Consider the following 13772-nt stretch of genomic DNA (forward strand, 5'->3'; position numbering starts at 1 on the left):
AACTCTTTCAAAGTCTTCAAAGTAATAGCAGTTCCTTCTTTATTCAGTTTTCAGATGAATCATACTAATACTAAAACCATATTGAGGAATTATTTTTGATGATACCATCCCTCAAAAAAAAAACAAAACATCACATTTCAGTATGATTCGGAGATTCAGGAAAATCATTATAAATACCAAGTTTCATTATGCTACTGAAATGAGAGTATCAGTGATTAACAGAAAGTGACATTAAAAACTTTATTGTAAACCTTTAGAGTCAGCATCAACACTGCCCAGAGCTACCATAATACAAATCAGCTTTAAACAAACTAAACTGAAGCTAGTATCCAGAGTCATAAGGCACATGTCTAGATTCACAGAAGGTTGTTCTGTGATAGGGCTTGGGAATTTCTATGTTTAGACATTTCACTGTGTCAGGCCTTTTCTCATTTAGGTTACGGACTACTGTTATGGTGAACGCTGGAGCTTAAGTCTGAATGTCTGGTTTTTAATACTGACTGTCCAAGATCATCAGCTACATCCTGGCCTTCCTTTTCTTCTATTAAAGACTCACCTCTTGGCTCTAAATTTTTTTTAGAATGATTTAATTTATGATATCACTATCAAATATATTACTTTCCAGCCCCAGTCCTATAATAAAATGACTTATATTACCTTTAGTTTAAAAAATGATTTATTGACATCTGACAGTTGTGCACACTTTTTCTGAAGTAATTTGTGTGTGTTAAACCAAGCCAGCAGCAGCATGATCCTTCATAGGTGAGTGGATAAGAATATGAACTTTTTTGGCTAGATTCATTAAGATGATCAAATGTTACCTTGGATGTGAAAGTTTGAGTAGAATAAAGAAGATCCATTGAAAAGAGTTTAAGAAGGTGTGATTTCTAAGGCAGGTTCTACTTGTATTCTGCTGTTTAGCAAAACACTTGATGCTCAATTAGCGCTTCTTTAAATGAGTTTAACATTCACCTCATTTGCATGTGGAAAAATTTATAGTATCACTCATTGAAGCTGGAAAGCTAGGTCAGAGTTGAAAAATAAATGGAAATGTGTGGCTGATTGAACCAACAGAGTGGTAGTTAATTCTTGGCTAAGATATTGAATGAAACAAGTGGTAGCTTATTTACAGTTACAAATCTACAGATTCTCTATTGGATTTTGGCTAGAAAATAGATGAGAGGAGAGCTTTTGAAAAATTCTTATTTCTGATATACCTTCTTAATCATCTTGTTTTGAATTCACTTTTTGAGAGAAAATACCCATTGCTCTGTGCACATAAAAATGGAAAATAAGAGCCACTGGTTTACTGCTTCTGATTGTGGACCAAAAATGCTACATGACTTTTCACTTATCATCTTTAGGAACTATATCATAAACAATCTCCTTCATCTTTAGAAGACATTGATATCTTACCTGATGCTTTGGTTCTTAACAACTCTGATGGCTTGCTTGGTTCTCCAATCCCAATGCTGTTCCCAGCAACTACACGAAATTCATATTCAACCCAAGGATTCAAACCAACCACTGTTGCATTGAATGTCTTACCATTGAGAATTTCTGGAACTGAAAAGAAGGTTATGCTTTAGGCAATTAAATTGGCACTAATTTTAAAAAATCAACTATTTAATCAAAACAAAACAAAATATCTTTTAGAAAGTCATCCAAAATCATGCATCACTTGCCTGTAGAAACAGCCTGCCAACCCACAGAAAATGGTGTCCGAGCCTGAATACTAAATATTTGAATGGGGCTGTTATTATCTGAGCCTGGTCTCCAGCTTAGTTGACAAGAAGCACTGGAAATATGTGTCACTCTTACATCCTCTGGGGGACCTGGGGGACCTTAAAAATATGTTTTATGATGACTATATTAGAAATTATTAAATTTGTGGATTTGGGACAAGGATATTTGATCTGTCATGCTTAGAAAATAAAATATCGAACATAATGTATTTTAGCACATTACTTGTGATAAAAACCCTATTAATTCAGCTTACATGGTGAGAGATTAATTTAGAAATGCTTCCTTTGAAGATTAGAAAATGCCAGTCATGGGATGGTTGAATATCATCCAATAGAGAGCTAATCTCAAAAACTGAGACCCATTCTCACCCATTCCTCTCTCGAAAGCTAACTCAAATAAATGCAACTGATATGGAGAACTTCAAAAACAAGAGTGGTTTATTATGAATAGAAAGCATATCTAAGTTTTAGGGAACAATACTGCTAGCTAAGTCTGATCATTCCTTATAAAGAAACAAAACCTACTCAATTCAATGTTCATATTTGTAAGCCACACCCTGGGGTGTTGGAGTTTAGGAAAAAAAATTATGCTGTTTATTTTACTGCTTTATCATAATGTGGTTACTCAAAAATCTACCATGTACATATTAATTGATTGTGAATAAACAGAGTTCTCATCTATTTTCACCATTTATGCTTACCTCTCACAATGATATCACCATCAGCAGATAAACTTTCAAGAGTTGTTTTTACTGTGCATAGATATTTTCCTGAATGATTTAACTGAATATTCCTTATCATCAAATCCCCAACAGAGTCCTGTAGATAGAAAGGGAAAAAGGGATAAAAACATAATGACACCAGCAGGTCTCATTTTTTTTTAAAGCTGGATAAATATGAAATAAGAGGCACCTCTGAAATTAGGAGATATACCAGTATCATTATAGTTTTTCTTACTTGATCCCTTTTATTACCCCCTTTATTATAATTGCATCTAGAACACAAGCATTTCTATGAGAGACATAAAACAAAATAAATCAAAAACAGATGCAGCTTTGTAAACAGACAGTGAGTGATTATCCATGCAAATAAATATGGGGACAATAATTATGAACAATGTTGATTCATGTAAAAAGGCTTGATTCACTTTATTAAGCACTTAAAAATTTCAGCAACTTACTCCTCCAATCCTCTCAAAATGAGCCACTCCTTTTTTAAAGTCTATGACATCTCCATTGAAAGACCATACAAATACAACTTCAATGGAGGGGTCATGGGACACCTGGCAGGGTAGGACTATACTCTCGCCAACTGTAACATCCATTTTGGAAGGTGGAACGGTAATAACAGTCCTCTCTGTTGAGAAAAAAATTATTGTTTTAAAACTTTATAAAATGCTAGCATATGGCTATAAAATACATATTTTGAATCATTGTGCCATTGTTTGAAATTATATAAGTCCAACATGAAGCTCTACTATACTCAATAAGAAAAATTATATTCCCACTTTTCAAATATTTCTACATTATGCAACATAACCTATTACTTGTAAGAAAATTCAAGACACATTCTCATTTATACTTAATATTAAAATAAGTTGAAACCAGGGACCTCAAAAGACAACATTCACTACATAGAGAGTGCATCACACCATTGTTATTATTATTTTATTCTGAAATTCCAGGCAAAACCTTGTAACCCACCAAATGGTTACAACTCTAATTATTTGATTAATTTCATATACTATAAACAAATTGTGTTCCTAGGTACATAATTACAATAGTTCATATTATATTAAAATTTATAATCATAAGTTTATATTTGCCAGTGTGAATACTACATATTGATTTCTGACATAGTTGTGATAAAAAATTATATTTTAGATAAAAGTGCAACATGAATAGGAAAGAGGTTATTTTTTTTATTTTTCATCCAGAATTTTTAATTTTAGAGTTCCACATCTATCATAAAAAAATTTGCTTCTAGAAATATGTGTCACAATATCTTGCTCTACAATCATTGACCAGTTTCAAAGGACAATTTGAAAGGACACAAACAGATTTCCAGTCGGACTCAGGAATTCTATGTTTAAAATAGACTCATAGTGATATCATTTTTTATACATTTTATACCAAACTACATAATTTTGATTTTAGAGCACTAAGAATTTACCAATATTCAATATTGGTAATATTCAATGACCATAAAGAAAAAAAAAAAACTTGGACACACATTTGCATGCAGCTATGCACTATCATGTATGGATGTGAGAGTTGGACTGTGAAGAAGGCTGAGCACTGAAGAATTGATGCTTTTGAACTGTGGTGTTGGAGAAGACTCTTGAGAGTCCCTTGGACTGCAAGGAGATCCAACCAGTCCATTCTGAAGAAGATCAGCCCTGGGATTTCTTTGGAAGGAATGATGCTAAAACTGAACTCCAGTACTTTGGCCACCTCATGCGAAGAGTTGACTCATTGGAAAAGACTCTGATGTTGGGAGGCATTGGGGGCAGGAGGAGAAGGGGACAACAGAGGATGAGACGACTGAATGGCATCACTGACTCGATGGATGTGAGTCTGAGAGAACTCCGGGAGTTTGTGATGGACAGGGAGGCCTGGCATGCTACGATTCATGGGGTCGCAAAGAGTTGGACACGACTGAGCGAATGAATTGAACTGAACTGAACTGAACTGAACTGATGCACTATCTTACCAAAGTAAAATATATTCTAAGGGATTAATATTTAAGAATTAAGAATTTTGGCAAATTATATTTTAAAAATATTGTACATGAAGTTTCAAAACAGTTTTAAAGCAAAATGAAATTAGGACCCTGGAAAATCTCTTTCTCTAAAGATCACTCATAAGATAAAATTTAACCTTGTAGGAGGTAGGCTAAAATCTTTCCTTTCATTCTGGCTTCTCTGTATTGCTCAAGAAATCAAAGTAGCACTGAAGTTGAATGTGTATATTCATACAATGAGTTTGCCACTCTATTTTACCAACAGAATGTTCAAGTATTGTTCTAATATTTTAAAAGTTGTGATTGTTTTCTTAACAATAAAAAAGCAGGAAGAAATAATCATAGGCTTTAAGGTACACATAAATAAAAGAATCATGGAAAAATAAAAACACATATTATATTTCTGAATATGATGGAGGAAAATCTAACCCAATCTATATTAGATGCATCTTCTTATTTTTATATATTAAAGATACTCTTTCCCTTATTATGTTAGATGCATGCACTTTTTATTCTAATTATTTCTGGGGAAACATTTCTAGAATGATTTTTAGGGCTAAATCCATTCTTAATCCCAAGCCTTCTTCATGGGTCTCCCACAAAGAAAAGATGAACAATATCACGGTTTCAATAATACTTTTTAAAACTAGAGAATATTTTCCTTCTTATACTATCTTTTAAAAAAATATTTCAATAACATCTAATTTACACTCATAGGAGGATGAGGTGGATAATTCAACATGCTGGTAGAATAAAACTGCTCTGATTTAAAGTTTTAGATCATGCAATTAAAAATAATTTTCAAACATTAAAAATGAAAGCCTCTCCTTTTAATTATGGCACTACAAGTGACAAAATTAGACAAATCATTTCCTATATACATAGCTCACCAGAAGTATATTAATGATGACTAAAATCCATGCATAAGAAATAATTTATTACAATGTTCACATATTTTCACTAATTAATTCACTTATTAAGTAATATTTATTGAGCAACCACCAAATTCCAGCTGTCTGCTAAGTAAAGGAAATAAAATGTAACATTAAAAAAACTAAGATCATGGCATCTGTTCTCATCACTTCATGGCAAATAGATGGGGAAACAATGAAAACAATGACAAACTGTATTTTCCTGGGCACCAAAATCACTGCAGATGGTGACCAGAGCCATGAAATTAAAGACACTTGCTCCTTGGAAGAAAAGTTATGACAAATCTAGATAGCATAATAAAAAGCAGAGAAATTACTTTGCCAACAATGACCCACAGAGTCAAATATTCTTTTCCAGTAGTCATGTGTGTATGTGAGAGTTGGACCATAAAGAAGGCTGAGAACTGAAGAATTGCTGCTTTTGAACTGTGATTTTGGAGAAGACTCTTGAGAGTCCCTTGGTCTGCAAGAAGATCAAACCAGTCAATCCTAAAGAAAATCAGCCCTGAATATTCATTGGAAGGACTGCTGCTGAAGCTGAAGCTCCAATACTTTGACCACATGATGTAAAGACATGACTTATTAAAAAGACCCTGATGCTGGGAAAGATCGAAGGCAGGAGAAGGGGATGACAGAGGATAAGATGGTTGTATGTCATCACCAACTCAATGGACATGAGTTTGAGCAAGCTCAGGAGATGGTGAAGGATAAGGAAGCCGTTGTGCTGCAGTCCACAGTTGCAAAGCGCTGGGCACGACTGCGTGACTGAACAACAAGGATGAAAGGAGAAGGATAAAAGCACCAAATAAATATGATGCAATGTGTGCCTTCACAGAGCTTTATATCTAAAGCAACAAGCTGATATTAAACAAATCATGCTCAGAAATACGTAGCTATGACTATGATGAAAAGTGAGAATGTTAGTTACTCAGAGTTGAGTCCAATGCCTTGTGACCCTATGGACTGTAGCCTACCAGGCTCCTCTCTCCATGGGATTCTCCAGGCAAGAATACTGGTGTGGGTAACCATTCCATTTTCAAGGGGACTTTCCTAACCCAGGGATTGAACTGGGGTCTCCTGCATTGCAGACAGATTCTTTCCTATCTGAACCACCAGGAAAGCTTTGTAAATGTGATAACGCCATATATTAGAAATAAATAATTCTATTAAAACAGTGAATGCTGAAGGATCATTTTTTTAAGAAAGAGTTGTTTTAGCTGACAGTAAAAGGCAAGTGGATTTCCAGGTAGTGAGTGGGAAAGAATCTGCCTGCCAATGCAGGAGGCTCAAGATTCAATCTCAGTGTGAGGAAGATCTCCTGAAGTAGGAAATGGCAGCACACTGCAGTATTCTTGGGACAACAAAGGATTGGACATGACTGAGCACACATACAAAGAAGGCAAATAGGAGTTACCTAAGTAAACATAACTGGCCGGAAGAAGTAACTTTATTCACTGTGCAGGCAGGAGCATTTACAAAAAATCTGTGTAAACAAATATAGCTTGTGAATACGAGGCAGCCATTTTGCTAGAAAGCAGTGTTGGAGGGTGAACAAGGAGTGAAATTGAAAATTATGATAGACTCAAAATGTAAGCTTTAGATGTTCTTAGGGACAGCTACATAATATGTGGATTTTTTTAAAAAAAAACATAGGGAAAATGCACTTTGCTAAATATGGAGAACTTTGCTTTGAAAATAATATACGTATTACCTATAAAATGTAACAGAGTAGCAGTGATACATGAGTAAAAACACAAGCATACAAATTGCAAAAAATGTATTTTTAGTTCATTTATATAATTCATTAAATAATAATACTTTATTAATAAAGTTAAATCCTGATTGATCATGAGCGTTTTCTCACTCTTCTGTAAATCTATTTATTAGGTCATCAGAATTTACATTTTTAGTAATTTTATTTTCAAAGCGATTGACATCAATTGCTCATGGCAAATATAAAATAACAAATGCTTTCTGAAATTTTTCTTTTAAACTTTGCAATCATGTTTCTGTTGATGCACTTGTTATAGAACTCTTGAGAGTGTTTTATAGGTGTGACAATATTAGAATAAACTTCCAATGAATTATTTTGAAATGTTGAATCTTAGAATGTCTAAAGATAATGATTCTCGATTTAACTCTTTATTTATTTATTTTTTGATTTAACTCTTTATACAAATCCATTCTGCTTAAGTCTGGATTTAATTTTAGATGTTTATCTAAACAGTGAAACTTATATTCTTTGGACACATCCTGTAACTTGTGAAGGTTTCACAAGAAACTGAAAGTGGCTTAGTGGTTTATGTATAATCCAGAATGTTTAGGTATTCTACTGCTGTATCTCCACTTATGAAGAAACACTCATTAATAATTGGTTTACCTGAAGCTTAGTATAAAAGTAGTATTTTTCCCATTGGGTAAATTAATATTTAAATTTGAATATCTATTTCTAAGCCTCTGGATATTAGCTTTCTAGTGTTGCACACATTTTCACAATCATGCATGCTAAACTTTGAAAAATTCATGTAACTATGATATGCTTTACTACAATGTCCATATGTAGGATTTTGTTTCATAATACTTTACTGACAAAATTTACTGGCTTGGCCCTGATGGATCCTGTCCTGGTGCTCAGGCTGAAGAGTTAACATTTGTACAAATGGCATTTGACATCCCCTGAGGACAGATGGGGTAGCTGACCTCTCACTGTGGATCTGGACATTGACTACTTTCTCATTCTCTTGCTCTCCTGAAGCCCTTGCTGTCATCCTCTGATGTTTCCACAGCTGCTGCCATCATCACCTGAATCCATGTAGCCCCCCAGATCCTGAGACGCCACCCTCCTCTGGCCTCAGCTCTCAGCACTCACTCCCATGAGGCAGATGGGTGCACATGATACCACCTGTTGTCCATGTATGTTGCCTGCATGGTGCACAGACCTGAACCCGTTTGTGCACAAGCAGCTGCTGCTGAGCCGTAAAAACTTGTTTGTGCTTCTACGCAGCATATCTCCTCTGCTTATGTGCATGCTCCACTGTCCCTGTAGATTTTTCACTTACAAAGTGCAAGTTCAGAAACAAAGTGATCAAGGATTTCAAGACAGCAACTATAGAGCATTAGACCAAACATGAGGCAAAACTCAGCATGGGATCCTGTGTGACTGGGCTGCACAAGGCTGAAACCAGCTCCAGATGTCCTGTTAAAAAATTGCTGATAAAATGAGAAGCCTTGGAAGTACAAAGCAGAGGGAATAAATGGCATAGAGACATACTAGTTTCTGTGGGGTGAAAAAAAAAATGGATTATATTTAAAAGAAGCTTCTATGTAGGCAGACTTGTTATCCAAAACAGGAAATGCATGATTATCTGAACACAGTTTCCCTGTAAGTACCCTCCTGTGGGGGTGAGGAGGAGCATGGACAAGAATGCTGATAACTGCTTTATTCTGTCCTCACACCACATGCGGACCTGCCCTAATCCTGTGTAGGTGGCTCTCCAACACCCACAAGGCTGCCAATTGCTATCTAAAGAGCTCCCTTCTGCAAGAGCCACAGTTCTATCTCTGAACTAGAAGTGAGTATCCCGCAGAGACAAAGTCACACTTTCAGAGAATGGAAGAATGGTTCTCCAGCCCAAGAAACATACACAATTTTTATACTATTTTAGGGAAAGAACAGGAGTAGCTTTAGTTCATTAATAAGTTCAGACTCCTCCTTTGCATACACTTTAGCTTCTTAAGAAACTAACATTGGAGGAAAAAAATTAAAGCTATTCAAATCACTCTGGTGGAATGGGGGGATTTACATACACACTTCTAGTGTACGCTTTTCCTGGGAATGCATACATTCTGGTAGAATAGGTGCAGTAAGCTGAAGCTCATTATTAACACTGAAATACTTCTTGGTATTTGTGGAAAAGTGAGATAATTAGGGCCTGAATTATAATGAATTAAAAAGGAAGGATGTCGACTGTGCTAGACTCTATCATTTGTAAAACTTTGAAATTCTTTAAGGCTCTTTCTCTGAAACAAAATAGGGGGATAGTAATTCCTTTTCATTTCACATAATTATATTTTTCTTGCCTATTCCTTAAGTATTTATAGAAATTCTGCTGTAGTAGTTTAAAAATTTAGCATGCATTTCCTGGAGACTGTGTTCAAAATGTGAATTTCTCTGCTCCCACAAGAATTACTGATTCAGCAAGGTTGCAGGATTTTTAGAAATGGATTTTTAACAGGTGGCTTCTTCAGCTGATTTTGATGTGGTCAGTCCAGGTCCATGCTTTGAGAAATATTGCCTTAGGTTTTGAAAATTGAACCTGAATTTTCTATTTTAGGAAAGTCCAAACTATATTGTCATAAAGCCACCAATGCCTTGGTTTCAGGGAAAAAAGTCATATCCAGTGATTAGTGGTGTTTCACATGATAAACCAAGATGAACTTCTCAGGCTATTCAACTATAATTAATTCTGTATACTTTGTTTGCTTTTAGAGTTTTGTAGTACATTTTAGCATATTAAAAGCTCTGAATATTCCTTCATTAAAGAATGTTTTTAAAATTTATATAATTCTATGTCAGGTTTTGGTATTAGGGTGATGGTGGCCTCATAGAATGAGTTTGGAAGTTTACCTTCCTCTGCAATTTTCTGGAAGAGTTTGAGGAGGATAGGTGTTAGCTCTTCTCGAAATTTTTGGTAGAATTCAGCTGTGAAGCCGTCTGGACCTGGGCTTTTGTTTGCTGGAAGATTTCTGATTACCATTTCAATTTCTGTGCTTGTGATGGGTCTGTTAAGATTTTCTATTTCTTCCTGGTTCAGTTTTGGAAAATTGTACTTTTCTAAGAATTTGTCCATTTCTTCCACGTTGTCCATTTTATTGGCATACAGCTGCTGATAGTAGTCTCTTATGATCCTTTGTATTTCTGTGTTGTCTGTTGTGATCTCTCCATTTTCATTTCTAATTTTATTGATTTGATTTTTCTCTCTTTGCTTCTTGATGAGTCTGGCTAATGGTTTGTCAATTTTATTTATCCTTTCAAAGAACCAGCTTTTGGCTTTGTTAATTTTTGCTATGGTCTCTTTTGTTTCTTTTGCATTTATTTCTGCCCTAATTTTTAAGATTTCTTTCCTTCTACTAACTCTGGGGTTCTCCAACTCTTCCTTTTCTAGTTGCTTTAGTTGCAGAGTTAGGTTATTCATTTGACTTTTTTCTTGTTTCTTGAGGTATGCCTGTATTGCTATGAACTTTCCTCTTAGCACTGCTTTTATAGTGTCCCACAGGTTTTGGGTTGTTGTGTTTTCATTTTCATTAGTTTCTATGCATATTTTGATTTCTTTTTTGATTTCTTCTGTGATTTGTTGGTTATTCAGAAGTGTGTTGTTCAACCTCCATATGTTGGAATTTTTAATAGTTTTTCTCCTGTAATTGAGATCTAATCTTAATGCATTATGGTCAGAAAAGATGCTTGGAATGATTTCGATTTTTTTGAATTTATCAAGTTTAGATTTATGGCCCAGGATATGATCTATCCTGGAGAAGGTTCCATGAGCACTTGAAAAAAAAGTGAAATTCATTGTTTTGGGGTGAAATGTCCTATAGATATCAATTAGGTCTAACTGATCTAATGTATCATTTAAAGTTTGCGTTTCTTTGTTAATTTTCTGTTTAGTTGATCTGTCCATAGGTGTGAGTGGGGTATTAAAGTCTCCCACTATTATTGTGTTATTGTTGATTTTCCCTTTCATACTTGTTAGCATTTGTCTTACATATTGCGGGGCTCCTATATTGGGGGCATATATATTTATAATTGTTATATCTTCTTCTTGGATTGTTCCTTTGATCATTATGTAGTGGCCTTCTTTGTCTCTTTTCACAGCCTTTGTTTTAAAGTCTATTTTATCGGATATGAGTATTGCCACTCCTCAAAGATGTCACAAAAAAGGAAAACTACAGGCCAATATCACTGATGAACATAGATGCAAAAATCCTCAACAAAATTCTAGCAATCAGAATCCAACAACACATTAAAAAGATCATACACCATGACCAAGTGGGCTTTATCCCAGGGATGCAAGGATTCTTCAATATCCGCAAATCAATCAATGTAATTCACCACATTAACAAATTGAAAAATAAAAACCATATGATTATCTCAATAGATGCAGAGAAAGCCTTTGACAAAATTCAACATCCATTTATGATAAAAACTCTCCAGAAAGCAGGAATAGAAGGAACATACCTCAACATAATAAAAGCAATATATGACAAACCCACAGCAAACATTATCCTCAATGGTGAAAAATTGAAAGCATTCCCCCTAAAGTCAGGAACAAGACAAGGGTGTCCACTTTCACCGCTACTATTCAACATAGTTCTGGAAGTTTTGGCCACAGCAATCAGAGCAGAAAAAGAAATAAAAGGAATCCAAATTGGAAAAGAAGAAGTAAAACTCTCACTGTTTGCAGATGACATGATCCTCTACATGGAAAACCCTAAAGCCTCCACCAGAAAATTACTAGACCTAATCAATGAATATAGTAAAGTTGCAGGATATAAAATCAACACACAGAAATCCCTTGCATTCCTATACACGAATAATGAGAAAGTAGAAAAAGAAATTAAGGAAACAATTCCATTCACCATTGCAACGAAAAGAATAAAATACTTAGGAATATATCTACCTAAAGAAACTAAAGACCTATATATAGAAAACTATAAAACACTGATGAAAGAAATCAAAGAGGACACTAATAGATGGAGAAATATACCATGTTCATGGATCGGAAGAATCAATATAGTGAAAATGAGTATACTACCCAAAGCAATTTACAAATTTAATGCAATCCCTGTCAAGCTACCAGCCACATTTTTCACAGAACTAGAACAAATAATTTCAAGATTTGTATGGAAACACAAAAAACCTCGAATAGCCAAAGCAATCTTGAGAAAGAAGAATGGAACTGGAGGAATCAACTTGCCTGACTTCAGGCTCTACTACAAAGCCACAGTCATCAAGACAGTATGGTACTGGCACAAAGACAGACATATAGATCAATGGAACAAAATAGAAAGCCCAGAGATAAATCCACACACATATGGACACCTTATCTTTGACAAAGGAGGCAAGAATATACAATGGAGTAAAGACAATCTCTTTAACAAGTGGTGCTGGGAAAACTGGTCAACCACTTGTAAAAGAATGAAACTAGATCACTTTCTAACACCGTACACAAAAATAAACTCAAAATGGATTAAAGATCTAAATGTAAGATCAGAAACTATAAAACTCCTAGAGGAGAACATAGGCAAAACACTCTCAGACATAAATCACAGCAGGATTCTCTATGATCCACCTCCCAGAATTCTGGAAATAAAAGCAAAAATAAACAAATGGGATCTAATTAAAATTAAAAGCTTCTGTACAACAAAGGAAAATATAAGCAAGGTGAAAAGACAGCCTTCTGAATGGGAGAAAATAATAGCAAATGAAACAACTGACAAACAACTAATCTCAAAAATATACAAGCAACTTCTGCAGCTCAATTCCAGAAAAATTAACGACCCAATCAAAAAATGGGCCAAAGAACTAAATAGACATTTCTCCAAAGAAGACATATGGATGGCTAACAAACACATGAAAAGATGCTCAACATCACTCATTATTAGAGAAATGCAAATCAAAACCACAATGAGGTACCACTTCACACCAGTCAGAATGGCTGCGATCCAAAAATCTGCAAGCAATAAATGCTGGAGAGGGTGTGGAGAAAAGGGAACCCTCCTACACTGTTGGTGGGAATGCAAACTAGTACAGCCACTATGGAGAACAGTGTGGAGATTCCTTAAAAAATTGCAAATAGAACTACCTTATGACCCAGCAATCCCACTTCTGGGCATACACACGGAGGAAACCAGAATTGAAAGAGACACATGTACCCCAATGTTCATCGCAGCACTGTTTATAATAGCCAGGACATGGAAACAACCTAGATGTCCATCAGCAGATGAATGGATAAGAAAGCTGTGGTACATATACACAATGGAGTATTACTCAGCCGTTAAAAAGAATTCATTTGAATCAGTTCTGATGAGATGGATGAAACTGGAGCCAATTATACAGAGTGAAGTAAGCCAGAAAGAAAAACACCAATACAGTATACTCACACATATATATGGAATTTAGGAAGATGGCAATGACGACCCTGTATGCAAGACAGGAAAAAAGACACAGATGTGTATAACGGACTTTTGGACTCAGAGGGAGAGGGAGAGGGTGGGACGATTTGGGAGAATGGGAATTCTAACATGTATACTGTCATGTAAGAATTGAATTGCCAGTCCATGTCTGACGTAGGGT

The 13772-nt window shown here is 35.2% G+C and overlaps 1 protein-coding gene across 1 annotated transcript in view; it reads right to left on the reverse strand.

Moving 5' to 3' along the window:
* CNTN6 (contactin 6) overlaps nt 1–13772 on the reverse strand; it is a 324176-nt gene that overhangs the window by 19463 nt on the left and 290941 nt on the right. The window contains exons 13-16 of the mRNA XM_005695718.3: nt 2926–3101; nt 2447–2564; nt 1686–1844; nt 1417–1566 (exon numbers count right to left, since the gene is read on the reverse strand). Of these exons, the coding sequence (XP_005695775.2) occupies nt 1417–1566; nt 1686–1844; nt 2447–2564; nt 2926–3101 (603 nt within the window). The remainder of the gene's footprint in view (nt 1–1416; nt 1567–1685; nt 1845–2446; nt 2565–2925; nt 3102–13772) is intronic.

The sequence above is a fragment of the Capra hircus genome, chromosome 22 (genome assembly GCF_001704415.2).
Source record: "Capra hircus breed San Clemente chromosome 22, ASM170441v1, whole genome shotgun sequence".
Taxonomy (NCBI): Eukaryota; Metazoa; Chordata; class Mammalia; order Artiodactyla; family Bovidae; genus Capra; species Capra hircus.